General features: G+C 44.7%; 1 protein-coding gene across 18 annotated transcripts in view; it reads left to right on the forward strand.

Annotated features, from left to right (window-relative positions):
- The first annotated feature begins 8,359 nt into the window (after window positions 1-8,359).
- Window positions 8,360-19,414, forward strand: part of Btrc (beta-transducin repeat containing E3 ubiquitin protein ligase) — a 165,735-nt gene continuing 154,680 nt past the window's right edge. For 4 of the 18 annotated variants that reach the window (XM_063268703.1, XM_063268710.1, XM_063268731.1 and 1 more), the window contains exon 1: window positions 9,088-9,167. Coding sequence is in view for 8 of the 18 variants with exons in the window: in XM_006231530.5 (XP_006231592.1) it covers window positions 8,732-8,779 (48 nt within the window). In the remaining 10 variants the exon portion in view is untranslated. 18 annotated transcript variants of the gene reach the window in all.

The raw sequence follows: 19,414 nt of genomic DNA on the forward strand, positions 1-19,414 counted from the left end.
GGGGATGTGGGGACCAAGGGATCCCTAGGGCCTGCTGGCTACCCAGCCTAGCCTATTTCATGAGCTTCCAAGACAATGAATGAGAGTGTCTGGCTTATAAATCAAGATAGACAAATACCTGAGGATCCACTCTGGATATTAATCTCTTGTCTCCACACACATATGTGCACACATCACACACACACATGCATGCACACACATGCACACATGCATGCACACACCTAGACGGGCACATATAGACAACAAAGCAAGCAGTAGAAGGCCTGGAGATGTAATTCAGCTGGTGGAGTACTTGCTTAGCAAGCACTGAAGCCCTGGGTTCTTCTCCCCAGCACCACAGGAAAAGGTTTCAGTGGCAAGTGTCTGTAATCTCAACACTTGGCAGGTAGAAGTTCAAGGCCATTGTTGGGTACATAGCAAGTTGGAGATCAGCTGGAGCTAAATGAGATCTTGTGTCAAGAAAAAAGCCCAGAGATACACTGCCCACATCACCAACCTGCCCCATGAAGTGACCTGTGACATTAAATTCAGAAAATACCTCATTGCAAAAAGGCACAACCATAATAACACCATTGACTTCTGTGCTGCGTAATGACAAAAATCCCCCAAGCCAGTGATGTTTAACCTTAGTCACTTTCTCTGGACAAGTGACAATTTTAAGAAAGCGATGCCAAGCCTTTCTACACAGGAAAAGGATGTATGTGGGAGACAGCTTGGCTCGCAGGGAGCTGTTTTTGTTTCTGATTACCATTTGTGCAAAACTTTAATCTAGAATCTCTGGTTGTCTTAAAGGACATGACGTCACTGGAGTTGCCAGTGTGCTACTATCTACCAGGTCCTCATCACTACTCCCCTGAAGGAAGCCAGAAAGCGTGGCTGTGGTTATGCTATTGTCTGTCGTATCTTCCTCCGTGGCATGATTCACTCCTTCCCCTTAGACATGCCTTCTCAGGCCTCTCCTCTCCTTTCTGCAGGCTCCCTGGTGATGCATGAATACAACTTCCTGTGCCCTGTACCTATTGCACTCACTACCTCAATTAATAATACTTATCTAAGGCTGAGTTACTGCCGAGGATGAAGGCTTGTGCCTGAAAGCTCACCACTTGGGAAGCTGGACACAGGATCATTATGGGTTGAAGTCTGCCTGGACTTTATAGAGAACTGCAGGCTAGTCTGGGACAGAGAGCGAGATCCTGTCGCAATAATAAAACTGCTAAGTTATTGATAGGCTGTCATAGTAAAACAGCGACATGATTAGCAGTGACAAATATGTTCTTCTTCTTGTTGTTGTTTTGTTTTGATCTTTTTTGTTTTGGGGGTTGTTTTGTTTTGTTTTGTTTTGTTTTGAGATAGGGTCTCTCCATGTAGTCCTGGCTGTCTTTGAACTTGCTATGTAGACCAGAATGTACCAAACTCACAGAGGTCTGCCTGGCTCTGCCTCCAGAGCACTGAGATTAAAGGTGTGTGCTCCACACTCAGGCTGAGTTTGTCTTGGTCCTGGCCTGTAGCATATTCCCTCCTTGTTTAACCATTTTGGGGCTCTCTTACCTTTCTTGCCTTTGTTTAAATCTCTTTAATTGGCTTTCAAGATGTTCACTGTATTTTCTCCCATTTCTCTAGCTTCATCTTGCATTTTGACGAGGTTTCTCTGCTCCCAGTGTTCCCCATCCCTATTCTTCGGCTTCTTGACCTTGGCTCCTGTTGGTCATTTACAGTGCTAGATGGCAGCCTATAATTATTCCCATTCAACACTCTTCTTCTTCTTCTTCTTCTTCTTCTTCTTCTTCTTCTTCTTCTTCTTCTTCTTCTTCTTCTTCTTCTTCTTCTTCCTCCTCCTCCTCCTCTTCCTCCTCCTCCTCCTCTTCCTCCTCCTCCTCTTCTTCCTCCTCCTCCTCTTCCTCCTCCTCCTCTTCTTCCTCCTCCTCCTCCTCTTCCTCCTCCTCCTCTTCTTCCTCTTCCTCCTCCTCTTCCTCCTCCTCCTCCTCTTCCTCTTTTTCTTCCTCCTCCTCTTCCTCCTCCTCTTCCTCCTCTTCCTCCTCCTCCTCTTCCTCTTCCTCCTCCTCCTCCTCTTCCTCTTCCTCCTCCTCCTACTCTTCTTCTTCTTCCCCTACTTCTTCCCCTCCTCCCCCTTCCTATTTCTCCTCCTCTTCCCCCCTTCCCCCCTCCTTCTTCTTGCCTAATAATAGCACCATTAATTCTTGATTATCCTGTCTCTACCTTCTGAGAGCTGGGATTGTAGGTGTTCACTACTTCACACAGCTTCAAGGTTCAATTTCAACTATGCTTAAAAAAATTTTTAGCAGGCAGATCTGGAAAGATGGCTTCACAGTTAAGAGCATTTGCTGCTCTTGCAAAATTCATTTTCTACCACCCATGTCAGACAGCTCACAGCTGCTTGTGCCTCCAGCTCCAGGGGATCCAACATCTTCTGGTGTCTGCAGGCATACACACGGATACATACGGAAGAAGGGGGCGGGGCTAGTTAAAAGGCTTGCCAGGAAGCCTAATGAGTTCTATTCCTGGCCCCAGTGGTAGAGAGAGAGAATTAACTCCTGCAAGCTGTCTTGTGACCTACCCACCATGTCAGGTGTGCCCATCCCACAAAATAATTAAAGTTTTTTCTTTTTCTTTTCTTTTGTTTTTTCTTTCTTCCTTTGTTTTTCTTTTCTTTCTTTCTTTTCTTTCTTTCTTTTTTTTTTATATATTAACTTGAGTATTTCTTATTTACATTTAGATTGTCATTCCCTTTCCCGGTTTCCAGGCCAACATCCCCCTAACCCATCCCCCTCCCCTTTTATAAGGGTGTTCCCCTCCCCATCCTCCCCCCATTACCACCCTCCCCCCAACAATCCTGTTCACTGGGGGTTCAGTCTTGGCAGGACCCAGGGCTTCCCCTTCCACTGGTGCCCTTACTAGGCTATTCATTGCTACCTATGAGGTTGGAGCCCAGGGTCAGTCCATGTATAGTCTTTGGGTAGTGGCTTAGTCCCTGGAAGCTCTGGTTGCTTGGCATTGTTGTTTTTTCTTTTCTTTTTTCTTTTTTCCCCAAATTTTGAGACAAGGTTTCTCTGTGTAGCCCTGAATGTCCTGAAATGTGCTCCCTAGAGTATGCTGGTCTCAAACTTAGAGAACTCTGCCTACCTCTGCTTTCCAAGTGCTGGCATAAAAGGCATGTGCCACCACCACCCAGTTTTAAAGTAATGTTTAAAATTCAAAAAAACAATAACCATAAAACATAAACACACACATGCACAACACACACACACACACACACACACACACACACACACACACACAGAAAGAGACAGAGACAGAGAGACAGAGAGAGCAAGTGAGCACCTGTAACAGGAACAAGATGGGGGTGGATGTGGAACCCATGCAAGAGAAGTAATTGGTGTGGAATAGAGAGAGACATTTGACGGACTGGTGACATCCAAATTCTGAAATCAAGGAGCACTGGAGTCTTCAGAAGGAAGCTGGAGGACTACAGTATGCCCAGCAGGATCTAGGGTTCTCATGGTAGAAGCCCATTTTCTGATAAAATGGAGTCTAAGTATTTCTTTCTTTCAAGACAGTGTCCCACTATGCAACCGTGGCTGTTCTGGAACTCACTGTGTAAATCAGGCCCGCCCCTTGCCTTCCTTAGTAGTGAGTGCTGAAGTTAAAGGCGTACATGACCATGTGCAGTACTTGTTTTAGATTGGATTTATTTTTACTTTATAAATGCACGAGTGTTTACCTGAACATATGTCTGGATTACAGATGGTTGTTAACAGTCACGTGGGTACTGGAATCAAGTGCAGGTCCTCTGGAAGGGAAGCTATCGTCCTTAATTTGCTAGGCTATCTCCAGCCTCATAATTTGTTTTTAAACTTTTGTTGGTTTGTGTTTGAGAGGTCTTGGTAAGAAGCCCTGTGAGGTCTAGGATTTGCACCACTTCTCTCTGTCTTCCATGTGTTGGGATTATAGGCATGTGTCACTATGCCTCTCTCTCTCTCTCTCTCCCTCGTGTAACACATCCTGTGCACACATGTGTTTCCACTCCTTTGTGTATGCTCATGTGGAAGCCAGAGGCCTACTACGTTTTAGAATTTCCAGATGTCAGGGGCCAATACCAGGCAAAGTAGTCCAGTGCTTGTTATCCTAATACTCAGGAGGTAGAAACAGGAGCCAGGGTCATTTTGGCAATGTTAGAAATAAGTTTGGGGTCAAAAAGGAGAAGACTACATTTACTCTAGATGAAGGGGATGTTTCTGGGAGATTGAGGAACAGAAGATGGAGACGGGAAGTGCATTTGGCATTTATTCTAACTCACCTGGTCTCTCAGTCTTTTCCCCATTGACTGGGGCCAACCTCACAGCCTAAACTTAATCTGAAGAGAAAATCTAGGAAAGGGAAAGGGTTGTTCCAAGGAGAAAGGGGTCAGGGCTCCAGGCTATCAAATTCCTGGAATACAAGTGGACTTTTGAGGAAAGAAAGGGTTTATTGGTTGGGGAGGAGATTAAAACATTTGCATAAAAGTTTCACAATATTTGAATTCCTTATCCCAAACAAAAATTTTATAGTATTTGGAAGACTCATATTTGACATTTCTGTTTCCTAAGAACTGCTCTTAATTACCTTGGATGAAGGCATCTAGTTCCTGGTCAGTCTGAACAGCTTGTGTCAGCTCAAAGACTCCCATCCTGATGACTATCATCTAAAATCCTCTTCTTTTTCTGCTCTCCCTGCCCCCAGCCTTGGCAGTTTGATTCCCAATAAGCCTTTCTTTCTCCTTATGGAGTAGTTTGGCGGTTTCACTGTAGGAGATTTTGTGTAAAAAATAAAATTAAATTAAAAGTGAGCTGGGTGGTAGCGGTGCATCCCTTAATCCCAGAGGGGCAGGGGCAGAGGCAGAGGCAGAGGCAGAGGCAGAGGCAGAGGCAGAGGCAGAGGCAGAGGCAGAGGCAGAGGCAGAGGCAAAGGCAGAGGCAGAGAGGCAGAGAGGCAGAGAGGCAGAGGCAGAGGCAGAGAGGCAGAGAGGCAGAGAGGCAGAGGCAGGGGCAGGGGCAGGGGCAGAGGCAGAGAGGCAGAGGGGCAGAGGCAGAGGGGCAGAGGCAGAGGCAGAGGCAGAGGCAGAGGCAGAGGCAGAGGCAGAGGCAGAGGCAGAGGCATTTGAGGCCAGCCTGGGCTAAAGAGTGAGTTCCTGCGCAACCAGTGCTATACGGAGAAATTCTTGGAAAACAAAACAAACCAACCAACAAGACCAAAACCAACCAACCAAACCAAGAAGAAAGAAAGAAAAAAAGAAAAAAGAAAGAAAGAAAGAAAGAAAGGAAGGAAGGAAGGAAGGAAGGAAGGAGGAAAGAAAGGTAGACGAAGGACCAGGAAAGTTTGGCTAATACAACCCATTAGCCAACAAAAGGATGAGCTAGAAATAAGTCTCTTGTTCTTTTCTCCTGTTGGAGAGAGCGGCGCATACTAAGAATCAGCCTCAGGTCTCTTTCCTCTAATCCAAAGAATTTGCGGACTGGTTGGTTCTGAGCAGCTACATCAAGGCAGGCCTCTAGGCTAGGCTCTGTGTTTCAATACCAGTGATTACAGCTTTTATGAGGCCAAGGCAGTACGAGTTCAAGTTCAGTCAGGACGGAGATAAATTACAAGACTGCCTCACAGAAGAAAAGATAGTGGGATGTGGTGCATGCCTTTTCAAGGCAGTGTGGTCTACAAAGCAAGTTCCAGGACAGCCCAGGCTACACAGAGTAACAAACAAAAGTGTTACTTTGGAAGATGAGAGGAGAAAGACTACTGACCCAAATCAAGTTTTTGTTTTGTTTTGTTTTTCTTGTACCCTGCTGCCTCCCCCTAAGGTGGGGTTCAAAAGGTCAGCATTGGAAGTGGGAAAGATAAGGTTTTTATAGCTCAGGGTTAGGGAGTTTCCAAAAGGGAATTTGGCAGGCAAATAGGCAGGGTTGTGGATGCAGAACATAACAAGGTAGTCCTAACAAAAGCTGTTAACAGACTCTCCTGGAACTCAATATGTAGACCAGGCTGGCCTAGAACTCACAAGAGATCTACCTGCCTCTGCCTCCTGAGTGCTGGGATTAAAGGTGCCAGGATATAATAACCTTGAAACAAAGGTAGGGTTGCAAGGTGGTCATTAACAATTTTGAAACAAAGACACTGTTGCTGTTTTCTGGAACAGGCAGAACAGAACCATTTGTAGTTAAGGTTACAGGTGGGGGATAGCCCACCTGAAGGAACACATTCATAAACAGGAAAGGACCTAATTTGTCTGTAGTATGTAGTATGTAATTTGTACGTAGTCTGAAGTATGTAGCTTAAAATGGAGGCAGGTTGGTTCATCAAAATGTTCTTATTTTGGACTTATCAATTTAACACGAAAGGTGACTTTTGGTTTTGTTTGTGTTTTGAGAAAATGCCATGTAGTTTAGGCTGGTCCCGAATTCCCAAACTAGGATTAAAAGCTGCATCTCCAAACCTATTGGCAAGTAGCCAATTTTAACAAAGATTAGTTTGTTTTTTTGTTTTGTTTTGTTTTGTTTTGGACAGCCCCTGGCAGTTTCCTTTGAATTCATATGTACACTAGAGTTTTAGCAAATGAAGCCCTTAAATAAAACCTCGCCCTTAGCAACTGATAGTGGTGCATACCTTTAATTCCAGGGCTCAGGAGGGGGAATCTCTGATTTTGAGGCTAACCAAGTCTATAGAACAAGTTCCTGAGCTAACCCCCAGTTTGCGTCACCAATTCCCACTTTCTGCTTGAGTGGACAGGAAGGTTGCAGAGACACTACCAGTCCTTCTTTGTTATTTTGCTTTTTTTTTTTTAAGATAGGGTTTCTCTGTGTAGCCATGATTGTCTTGGAACTTGCTCTGTAGACCAGGCTGGCCTTGAACTCGGAGATCTGCCTGCCTCCGCCTCCGGAGTACTGGGATTAAAGTCACAATGGTCACAATGCCTGGTTTATTAGGAATTATTAATGTAGAATTTCTAGTGATGGGCATAAAGCGACAGTGGCAGCAGCTGCGACTGATGTTACTACTTCTTAAAAGACAGGCTCCCATTCATAGCCTGGGCCAGTCTGGAACTTGGCTATGCAGATCAGGTCGGCATTGAATTCTGCAGCACCACTGTGGGCTAATTGGTCTCCCTGTAACCTGTAGAGTAAGTGTATTTGCCTTCTGTCAGAGTTGGTCTAGTGAGATGGTTTAGTGGGTAAAGGCATTTGCCACCAAACCTAATTACTTAAGTTTGATCTCTGGGGCTTACACTGTGGAAGAAGGGTAATAACTTTTTTGTTTGAGACCCAGTTTCACTATGTAGCTCTGGATGTCCTGGAACTTCCAATGTAGACCTTGTAGACCTCGAACTCAGCAGCTTCCCCCTGATCTACGCAAGCCATGTGCACCTACACATACACAAAATAAATAAAAAAGTCAAAAACAAAAACAAAACAACCAACCTAGAACCAACCAACCAACCAACCAACCTCTGTTCCTGCCTATGATGTTTATAGAACATGGTGTCCATAATTAAAAATCTACTCCGGGTGAGGCACAGTAGTAGCTGTGGGTTATCATGTGGGTGCTGGAAACTGAACCCAGGTTCACTGCAAGAGTAGCAAGTGCTCTTAACCACTGAGCCCATACACCCATCTTTTTATATGGGTGCTAGAGACTTGAACTCAGGTCGTTGTCTTTTCACGGGAAGCACTCTTATCTACTGAGCCGTCTCTGCAGCCCCATCTTCTCTCTCTTTTCTTTAATTTTTTTTTTCAAGACAGGGTTTCTTAGTGTAGTTCTTGCTGCCCTGGAACTTGCTCTGTAGACCAGGCTAGCCACAAACTCACTAGATTACTTGCCTCTTCCTTTGCCTCCCAAGTGTTGGAACTAAAGGCATGTGATATCACACCCGGCCCATTTTGGGCTTTTATGGTCATAGACACTACTTTTAGGCTTGATGTAACACAGGACTTAGATCTCAGGGTTAGCAAAGTTAGTCATACATTCTGAGCACTAAACTCAAGGTTTCCTGGAGCGAGTTCTATCTGTCCCTGGCTAGCTCTGGGAGAGAAAAGGCTCTTCAGAAACGAGAGGTAATAATAGTTTAGGATGACTTCGTAATCTTGCATTGCTGTTGAGGCTGCTGTTACATGCACACTAGGCTCAGAGTCTCTAGGTCTCAATCTTTCCGCAGATGCCCTATGTATGAACTCGTTCTCTAAAATCACAATTAGGGAGGCCCAAGGACCCTGGGTTCTCTGTTTTCCCAGTATTTGGAATATAGAGGAAGCACTAGTCGCCATCTTGCTATCAAATGCCAGGCAAGCAACCACTGGCGTCGTTTGGTAACCACGGTGACATTCCGGCTTTGCCTTCTTAAAGGCTGGAAACTACGATTCCCGTCAGCCGACTTCCCCTCCGGGCTCTCGAGTGCGCTACATTTGGCTTGCACACAGCCGCGACTCTACGCAGTGACCCGTGGGAGTTGGGGTTCGCCGCGTGGCCTCGCCTTTTGCCGCTCGAGCCTCCAGAACTACACGTCCCGTGAGGCAGCGGAGTGCGCACGCGCAGAGCCTCGGTCCTCCTCGGAGGGGTACCCTGCCAGTGCCAGGAGGTAAAGAGAGGGCGGGGGAAGGAAGAGGAGGCGGGATCCGGGCGCTGCGTTGGCTGCGGCCTGGCACGAAAGGGGCGGCCCCGGCGGAGAGCAGACCCAGTAGCCCGGGCGATTATGGACCCGGCAGAGGCGGTGCTGCAGGAGAAAGCGCTCAAGTTTATGGTGAGGAGATGGTGTGGGCAGGGGACTAGTGGAGGCGGCAGCGTTGGCGCGTCGCTGAGCTTAGGCCTGGGTCACCCGCTCACCGCAGGAGGGGGCAGTGGGACTTGGGGCCAAGGCCGGTGGCGAGGCGGAGGGAGGGACTGGACCGGAGCTTGGGGGAGGGGGCAGGAGGGTGCAGAGGGGACCCTGAGGTGGGGGCAGCAGCTCCGCCATCTTGTGGAAGACAAGCCAAGTGACAGCGGGAGCTCATTCGAGGTGGGGGCTCCTGGCGGCGCGCGGGGCCCCCAGAGGGAAAGGGGCGTGGGGACAGTTACTGAAGAGCGGAGGAACCCGGGTGGAGAAACGCCTGTAGACGCTAGCAGGGCCCTTCCCGGTATCAGGGTAACGGGTAAGGCCTGGGAAAGGAGGTGCATTCAGGAGTAGGGAATAGTAGAGATAGGATAATGGCAGGGCAAGCACTGGGGGAAGGGGGAAACTGGGCAGGACTGTAAACTGATGGGTTTAACGGCGAAGGAGGGAAAGCCCAGGCTGGGGAGGCAAGTAGTTTTGTAGAATGAGCTGGGAAGATAGCCTTTGCCTAAGGGCTAAGGGTGGAATCCCAGTTGACCAAACTAATGTTGGCAAACTCTAGAAGAGGCCTCATTTAAGAAGATAAGGACTCAGACCTAGAGCTATGGTGACAGTTCCTGGGAGAGACAGTGTTGATTACCAGCTAGAATCACCCATATCAGGAAGGAGGTATGTGCTCTGTTTTGAAGAAGAGGGGCAGAATTATTTGTGATAAGGGCAAAGCGATGAAAGAAATGTAGTTACAGGTGAACGGGGACAAGATTCATAGCCAATAAGAGAAGGCAAAACAAGACTTGGGCCTTCAGTGGTGAGGTAGTAAAATGTGGAGGAAGCCAGGTGCTGTATCACTTTCTGTGAGAGGAAAGGCCTTGGAGAAATGTTAAAGAGATGTGAAGAAATTCTAGAGGACGGATGTAGGGAGTAGAGAAGGTGAGGTAAGTGAGGATTGGTGTTGCCCGTGAGTTTTAGGTTGAAGTACAGAGTGAGCCTTGCGTTTTTAGGGTGTGTGTAAACCCCTTAGGCCCTATTTCTTTAACTTTGTATGGTGGTTGTCCTTTGCTGTGCTTGTGTTTGGCAGCCTTGACTAGTCTGATATTTGATGCTTTTAATCTGATGCTTCCTTGTATATCCTAGGTGTAAACCAGTCTCTAGTTACATCTAAAGAATGTTGGGATGCATAGATTTATTAATTTATTTTTTTAACTGAACGGATGATCTTAGGAATATTGTATTATTTTCAATCAAGTCTTGTTTTTTTTTTTTCAGAAGTAATTGTAACCCATCATTTCAAATAGCATTCCTTTGTTGAATAGGTTCTTTTGTGTGTGTGTCTTTGCCTAAAATGCCATAACAAATTTGACGCCATAACAAACAGATACTAACTTAGTTAAAATTAGGTTTTAAATTGCCCCATTCATATTTATAGAAGCCGGTCAAATCTAACTTTTTATTTTGGGGACTGGAGAGATTACTCAGCAGTTAAGACCATTGCTCTCCTAGAGGATGAAGGTTTGATTCTCAACATCCACATGGCTACTCACAGAGGTCTGTAACTCCAGTCTCAAGGGATCCTCTACCCTATTCTGGACCCCCAGGGCACCAGGCGCACAAGTAGTGCACAGATATAGATGCAGACAAAACATCCATACCCATAAAATAAATAAATAGTGGCCGGAGAGATGGCTAATTGGTTAGGAACGCTGGCTGCTCTTCCAGAAGTCCTGAGTTCAGTTCCCAGCAACCACATGGTGGCTCACAACCATCCGTAATGGCATCCGATGCCCTCTTCTGGTGTGACTGAAGACAGCAACAGTGTACTCACATAGATACAATAAATAAATAAATCTTAAAAAATAAAATAAAAAATATATTAAAAAGGTAAAATTTTAATCGGGCTGTGATGGCGCACATCTTTAATCCCAGAATTTGGGAAGCAGAGGCAAGGCTGATTTCTGAGTTCAAGGCCAGCCTGGTCTACAGTATGAGTCCAGGACAGCAGAGCTACATAGAGAACCCCTGTCTCTAAAAAACAAACAACAAAAAATTACTTTGTATTAGTACCTTCAGAAACACAAGTTTGTCATTCACAAAATTCTACTGAGCCTAAAGACATTTCTTGAATTTCTGTCCTGCGTTGCCCTTCTAAAATATTAACAGACCCCAGGTTTGGGATTATACTTATTATCCAGTACTTGAGACTGAGGCAGGCTGGGCAAGGTGGCCTACACCTGGGCAGGTAGGCAGATCTCAGTTTGAGGCCAGCCTGGTCTACATAGTGAGTTCTAGGACAGCTGGAGGCACATATAAAGAACCTCTCTCAAAAATAGAAAAAAGAAGAAGAAGAGGAGGAAGAGGAAGATGACAAGAATGGGGACGACAAGGAGGAGGCAGGAGTATTGCCAGTGTGAAAGCCAGCTTGGGCTACTCATGGAATTAGATCCTGCTTCAAAAGACCATAAACAGACAAAACAAAACAAACAAGCTACGTGTGGTGGCGAATGTTTGTAATCCTAGCACTTGGGAGAGAGGCAGAAGGATCCGGAGTTCAGTCTGTTTACAAACAGGCAAATCAGCAGAGACCTTGAAATCCTGGGGGAGGGGATGGAAATCAGTCAAGGTTGCTTTTATCTCCCTCAACCAGTTTTGAGTTGTAATTCAGAAGAGAGCTGGGCTTTGCTTCCAGTTTAGAGGGTTGACTCTGAATAGGAGCCTGACATTTAATCAGATTTATGGAATAATGAGACTCAGAGATCATAAAGAGACATTATGAGATCGCCCTCTTTGCTCCCTGTGAGCCTCAGCCTAGGAATGTTCTGAACTCCCTCAGCTCTGCCCTGCCAGTGAGTTAGGTGTTGACAGTGGCCGACTTGGAGATGGCTAAGTGCTAGTTTGCAGTTTTGAGGGCACCACACATTATTGAATGTTGAGTCAGTCACAGGGAGAAGCTAAGCTTTCCTTTAAACTTGGCTGCTTTCTCTTTTGACCTTGTCTGCTTATTGTGGCTGCTTTTTGAGAAAAGACAACAGCGGGAAGAGAGTGGCTAAGAAGGACACTTCAGTCAGAGAGGCAGTGACAGAGTTACCATTCTCTTTCGGCTCAGTCACACCCTTATTATGAATCTGAGTAAGTCTTGACTTCCCCTCAGTGCCATTTACTCCACTATACTGTGTCTTCCTGTTGAGTCAAATTTAAGATAGAGAAAATGCGTAGTACACAGTAAAGGTTATCTATCCTTTAGTCAGACTGAAATGTTTTGGTGTTTCCCTTCAGTTGCTAATAACAAGCTTGATTTTTTTTTTTTTTCTTGAGACAAGGTTTTTGATAGCCCTGGCTATCCAGGGACTCTTCTATATAGACCAGGCTGGCCCGTCTCCTGAGCTTCATGGAGTGGAATGCTTGATATCACATGAACTACTAAGTAGACCACTCAACACATGGCCTTGCCCTCTGATACTTGTGAAAAGTAGTGTAAAGTAAAAGTAGTGAGTGTTCTGGAACTCACCCTTAGATCAGGCTGGCCTCGAATTTAGAGATAGGCTGACTTTGCCTCCCAAGTGCTGGGAGGCGTGGGCTACTACCTCATGGCTAAGACACCTTTTCTTCTAATAGCTAGCAAGCAAAATAGCATGAAAAGGTGAAGACTGCTGAAGAGAGTGACACAGAACTGTGTTCCTAACATGTTGGAGGCAGAGACGGAAGTATGCTGGGATTGAGGCTTAGTTCAGATAAGCATCAAAGCCTGGTTTTTACTGTATGAACCTTTAAATATGGTGGCTTGTGCTCCAATCAGTATTCCAGGAAATAAGAGGTAGAAACTGCCCGGTCCTCTGTGCTAGATTTAAAATTCAAGATAAGAAAAAATAAGAAAGTTTATAATGTCATTATGGTCGAGCCCAGTCAAGGTTCTCTAAAATCAGGGCTGGTGGGGATGTGAATTACTTCTACTGATTGATGTAAAGAGCATTAGTGAACAGGAAGGAGAAGATTCCTGGGGCTGTCCTCTGCGATCTACTACCATAAATGCCACTTTAATTTTTTTTTTTTCGGAGCTGGGGACCGAACTCAGGGCCTTGTGCATGCTAGGGAAGCACTCTACCACTGAGCTAAATCCCCAACCCCTATAAATGCCACTTTAGTTGGGTGTTCAAGCTACATGTATGAGTGGCATCAGCTCAGTTTGTGGGTAATCATACAGAATGCTTGGGGTTCATATCTTTGTTTGATGTGAGCTTCTCAAGAAACTACAAGGATCTCCTTTAGTTGCTTCAAAGATAATGAGTAGAAATGATAATGGGTGAATTAATACAATTTAGTCACTTTTTTTATTTTGTGTGTGAATCCGAGGTCAGCTTCAGATGCCATTCCTCAAGAGCCATTCAGCTTGCTTTTTGAATTAAGATTCTCTGGAGCATGGGGCTCACTTTTCCTAGTGGGTGAGAATGAAAGGCTTTGTGGGGAGGGTGTGGAACTGGGATAACAAGCATGGACCAGCATGCCCAATCCTTAAGCTTACACAGCCATCACCCCTGAGCTATCCTCCTGGCCTCAGCCTTCCTTTACTTATCTGAGAAACAGATGTTTAAAGTATATAAAGACAAATTGTATCAAACAAAATAATTTTGTTAGTTCTAGGTGCTTTCTGTCTTGCCGGTGGCCTGGAACTCAGTGTACCTGGGGCTGACTCTAAGCCCAGTGATCCTCCTTGCCTCAGCTTCCTGAGGATTTGATTACACCTGTGTGCCACCATGTATGCCAAAGAAGATTGATTGCCAGGGTTTACTTTTGAACAGCTCTATTTGCCACTTTCTCCGCATCCTTTTCCTGTTGCTTGTTTACAGAGACAGGATCTCCATGTATTGTTCAAAATGATCTCAAGTTCTTGAACTTAAGAGCTCTATCTGCTTGAGCGTCCTCAATGGAGCTACAGGCTCCATGGAGCTACTTGGTACCACCCTTACCTTTCCATTTTAAATTAGTTTCTTTCCTGGATTCTCTTATTTGAATATTAGGATATGAACTTATAACTGTCTTTGTAGCCCAGGATGACCTTGAACTAGTCTCATTGTGTGTGATTACCCACCTTTGCTGTTTAAATGATAATTCTTTGTGCTACTTTCTGAGGTTTCTGTTTGTAAAAGATGAATGAGTAGAGGTGAATTGCCAGGCTGGACTTAGTGGTATTAATGCAGGTCCTGAGGAGGCTGAGGCAGTAGAATCCTCCTCCATTTGAGGACAGTTTGGATTGCAGAGTGAGTTCAAAGCCAGTGTGGGTGACTTAGTGAGGTCTTGTCAAAATAAAATCCGAAAAGAAGGGATGGATAGATATTGTCTAATGTGTGAGGAACTGGAGCTTGGGCCTGAAGAGTGTGAAGGGAAAGAAGTAGATTATTAAGTATAAAGTAAAAAATGTTATTTTGAATAGTTGTTAGGAATGCTTTATTGCCAAATTATTGAACTTTCAGAAGAGATCATTTGTTATCTCTTATGTTTAAACCCTGAAGGAAGGAAGCAGATAAGAGATTTTTTTTTTCTCTGCTGAAGGGAGACAGGACATTATGCAAAAATGTTGATCATATATACATAAAATCCTTTGTCAGTGGTACTCCAACAAAAATACCTGTGCTTTGGGATATAGATCAAGGTAGATAGCTTGTTTAGCATGTATGGGCTCTGGGTTTGACACCCAGCTCTGTAAAAACAAGCACAGCAGCAACAACAAATCGCTCAAAGTCTTTATGATATTAAGATATTTTACAGTCTTATCTATTTTCTAGGGACACTGTGTTGTAGCACAGAAGTACTTCATGTGAGGATCTGTTGAAGGTGAAATAGAAAATATTTACTGAAGTTTAACATTTTAATAATAGTGTTGTCAGTGAAAAGAAATGTAAAAACTAGACTCCTTCCCTTCACAAGGCAGTTCCAGCATCCTAACCAGGCAGTGGAGGGTGTGAAGTCTTTGGGAAAGGTCAAGTGTATTTTAATGGTGTTGACCAGTTTTCCATACTGGCCACCCTACACTTAAGGGATCTCTGGGTAGAGGAGCCTGATGCATATTCCTTTTAACTTCCCAAAGCCCAGTAGAGAACATCTTTACATGTGGCTCAGATAAAGAAGTAGAATAGGCATATTGAATTAATGTTGAACTAAGAATATGGTTGATCTCTGAGGCACTATCATCTTAGTATATTATTTCACTTCATTCCCCCAATAATCCTGTGAGGCATATTCAATACTATTATCTCTGTCATTTTTCATATGAGGAAACTGATTTCAGAGAGATTAAATAACTTGCTCAAAGTTACTCTGCTAACAAGGAATATGAGGTCAAACCCAGGCATTTTTACTTAGAGACCGTCACACAGTACGCTGCCCCCATTCGTGTGTGTGTGTGTGTGTGTGTGTGTGTGTGTGTGTGTGTAAGTGCCCATTAGCATGTGCACAGATGCCAGAGGAGGACCATTAGTGTTCTTCACCATCTTCCTATTAAGCAGGGTCTCTCAGAACCTAGAGCTTGCCGGTTTTTAGCCAGACTGTAAGGCCAAATCTAAACAATCTTCCCTCTGTCCAACCCAGAACTGGGAGTCAAGGCAGTTCAAGGCCGTTGTGCACTGTATAGTGTGGGTGCTGGGAACCAAACTCTTGTCTTCTATACACTCAACAACTCCCCTCCCCTTTTTTTTTCATTTGCTGAGCCTTGACTTTTTTCTTCTTCTAGTCAGAGTTTCTCTGTGTTACCAACTCTGACTGTCCTGGTGCTCTGTAGACCTCTTGAGTGCTGGGATCAAAGGCGTGTGCCACTCTGCCTGCCTTGAGCCTTGACTGTTACTACTTTAAAAAGCTCCATATTTATTTTGCTTTCTGACTCTGTGCTTCTGCCTTTGATATTTTTTCAACAATTGTCTGCTCCTAAGTGAGGAAAGCACACTTGATCCTGTCATGGGCACAGCGCATACGGAGCCATATCGGCCCTGCTGGTGCGCTTCTGTGTTTTAGACAATCTCATAAGAACTATCTCAAAGTCTGACCAAGCACACACAGCACAGGTTTTGGTGCTTTCATAACCTTCTTGGTAAAAAGGTAAACAATCCTATTGCCAAGGGTTCAAGACACCTAGTTTTGGGGGCTCGACAGACGGCTCAGTGGTTAAGATTACTGGTTGTTCTTTCAGAGGACCTGGGTTCAATTCTCAGCACCAATATGGTGGCTCACATGCAGGCAAAACACCAATAGAATCAAAATAAAGAAATTAAAAGCATAGTTTTGTCAGAGGCCATATTATAGGAAGCCTATGGCAGTGTGTCAAATGCTGGACTCTTCTGAGTCCTCTTAGCACTTTTCCTAGAAGAGCATAGTACATACTCTTAGCCACTGAGCCATCTTTTTAGTCTGGATGCCATGTTTTCTTTTCTTTTCTTCTTCTTCTTTTTTCTTTTTTTCGGAGCTGGGGACAGAACCCAGGACCTTGCGCTTGCTAGGCAAGCGCTCTACCACTGAGCTAAATCCCCAACCCCATGTTTTCTTGTTAGTTAGGTTACCGGTAGCCTGAGAGGAATAGTTACTATCTGTACTCTATAGGTGTGTTTTCTGATCATTTGAATTACTAATGAGAATCTGAGACATTACAGTTGCCACATATCATTTGTATTAGTGTGTGCTATAATTTGTTTTCCTTTAAAATGGGGTCTCATGTACCCTAGGATGGCTTTAGGCTTGCTGCTGAGGATGACTGATTAGTTCTGATCTTACCCTTTACCTCATGAGTGATGGGGTCATTGGCATATGCCACCACACCCACTTTATGCAGTCCCGAGGATCAGTGTTAGGGTTTTGTCACCCTCAGCAAGCCCTGCGCTGCCTTACCTCCCAGCTCTGGGTATTGCTAATTAGTGTGTTTAGTGTGCAGTGACTGACGTTACAAACTTGTGAGCAGTGGGGGATTATTTGATCCTGACGAGTTTAATTGGATGATGTTACATAATTTGGGATTTGGAAGGAAGAAGCAGTGACTTCATAGAGAAAGCCCTTCTGTAGTCACTGGAATGGCTAAAGAGGAAGATGAGCTGGTCAAGTGTCTTTCAGTCATTGTTTGTGCATAATAACTGCCAGATATCATTGACCAAAGACCACATGGTCAGGATGTAACTAAAGTGGAAGAAAAAATAATTTGTACAATAATCTACTATATTAACAGTGTATTTTTTTCTTTTTGATAATTTTTAATTAATTGTTTTTTCTTTTTTTAGTTGTAGAGATTGAACCTAGGGCCTTAAGCATGCTAGACAAATGCTCCATCATCGAATTAGAACCCTAGCACTTTATTTCTTTATTTAAAACAATTTTTATTACTTTTTTACATCTCCTCCCTTCTTTCCTTCCCTCTGCCCCCTTGCCCAATCCACTTCTCCATTTCTCTTCAGAAAAAGGCAGGCCTCTACACAACCAAACATGGCATATCAAGTTACAGAAATACGAGGCACCTCCCTTCATATTAAGGCTGTGAGGCAACCCAGTGGGAGGGAAAGGGTGCCAAAAGCCAGCAAAAGAGCCAGACAGCTCCTGCTCCCAGTTAGGAGCCCCACAAGAAGGCCCAGCTACACAACTAATATATGTGCAGAGGGTCTAGGTCTAACCCATAGAGGCTCTGTGGTTGTGGGTTCAATTTCTGTGAGCCCAGGTGAGTTGACTCTGGGGGGGGTTTCTCCCCCCCCCCCCCCCCCCCCCCCCGGAGCTGGGGACCGAACCCAGGGCCTTGCGCTTCCTAGGTAAGCGCTCTACCACAGAGCTAAATCCCCAGCCCCACTCTGGGGGGTTTCTTGTGTCTGTTACCCCTCTGCCTCCTACAATCCTTCACCTCTTCCACAGGATTCCCTGAATTCTGCCTCATGTTTGGCTGTGGGCTTCTGTATCTGTTACCATCAGTTGATGGGTGAAGCCTCTTTGGGTTGCCCTGGTGCAGCCTGCATATGAGGGTTTTTGCGTTGTCTTACTGTATTTGTTTTGTCTTGTTTGACTGTTGACTCTTAGAGGTCTGCTTTTTTTCTGAAGAGGAGACAGAGGAAGTAGATCTGGGGTAGATGGGAGATTTGGGTAGCTGGGAGGAGTTGGTCAGGATTTTTTGTATGAGAGAATCTATTTTCAATAAAAATAAAAAACCCAATTTTATTCCAGACCACACATGCTTCCTTTTTCTGTCAAGAGTCTTGCTTGTCTGCCTGCCTGCCTGCCTGCCTTTCTGTTTTATTTTTTGGTTTTTCTTTTTTTTTTTTTTGTTCTTTTTTTCGGAGCTGGGGACCGAACCCAGGACCTTGCGCTTCCTAGGCAAGCGCTCTACCACTGAGCTAAATCCCCAACCCCTATTTTTTGGTTTTTCAAGACATGATTGGCTGACCTGGATCTCACTCTGCAGACCAGGCCCACCTCAAACTCACAAAGATCCACCTGCCTCTGCCTCCTGAGTGCTGGGATTAGAGGTGTGCTCCCCCACTTCTTAGCTTGTTCTTGATTTTTCATTTGAGGGATCAATAAAAAATTTCAAGAGATTCTGTACGGTCTGCAGAACTCACAGGGTCAGTCTATTTACTAGTGTGTATGAAGAATGGAGGATGGTGGACACAGATGTGCAGCCGAGCGCTCGTGAGTGACGCCTCACGCTCAGTTGCCTAGCACAGCAAGAAAACAACAAGATAACCATGACTGCCATTAGCTCCCTCCATCATTTAAACAACAAGATAACCATGACTGCCATTAGCTCCCTCCATCATTTAAAATTAGGTGGTATAATGTTCACACGAAAGCGGGCAAAGATGTCTAATTCCTTTACTCTTCTTTTTAAAAAAATGTATTTACCATATGTATATGAGTACATTATCACTGTCTTCAGACTCACCAGAAGAGGGCATTGGATCCCATTACAGATGGTTGTAAGCCACCATGTGGTTGCTGGGAATTGAACTCAGGACCTCTGGAAGAGGAGGTGGTGTTCTTAACCACTGAGCCATCTCTCCAGCCGTCCCTCACCCCTTTTAATAATTTGGCTTTTTTATTTTTTTTCCAAACAGGGTTTCTCTGTATAGCTCTGGCTATCCTGAAACTTATTCTGTAGACCAGGTTAGCCTCAGTCTCAGAGATCCACCTGTCTCTGCTTCCAGAGTGCTGAGATTAAAGGGTCACTGTCACCCTGCCTTTTTTCTTTTCTAAAAGTTTTTTTTAGGTGTATGAGTGTTTTTCCTGCATATGCATGTATGTGCCTGATACCCAGGGAGGCCACTAAAATGGTGTTAGGTCTCCTGGAATTAGAGTTACATATAGCTGTGAGATACCATATGCATGCTTGAAATTGAACCCAGGTCCTTTGAAAGAGTGGCGAGTGCTGTTTTATTGAACTTTCTCTTCAATCCCAAGATGTCTACTTAATACTATGACTGCAATATGTATGGTAAGGAGGAGTTAAGGTAGCAGATGGATTGAAGGTTGCTGATAGTTGACAGTTTTAGTTATTGTTGTTTGTTTTTGAGACAGGGTTTCTCTGTGTAGCCCTGGTGCTCTAGAACTTACTCTATAGAC

This window comes from Rattus norvegicus, chromosome 1, assembly GCF_036323735.1.
Source record: "Rattus norvegicus strain BN/NHsdMcwi chromosome 1, GRCr8, whole genome shotgun sequence".
Taxonomy (NCBI): Eukaryota; Metazoa; Chordata; class Mammalia; order Rodentia; family Muridae; genus Rattus; species Rattus norvegicus.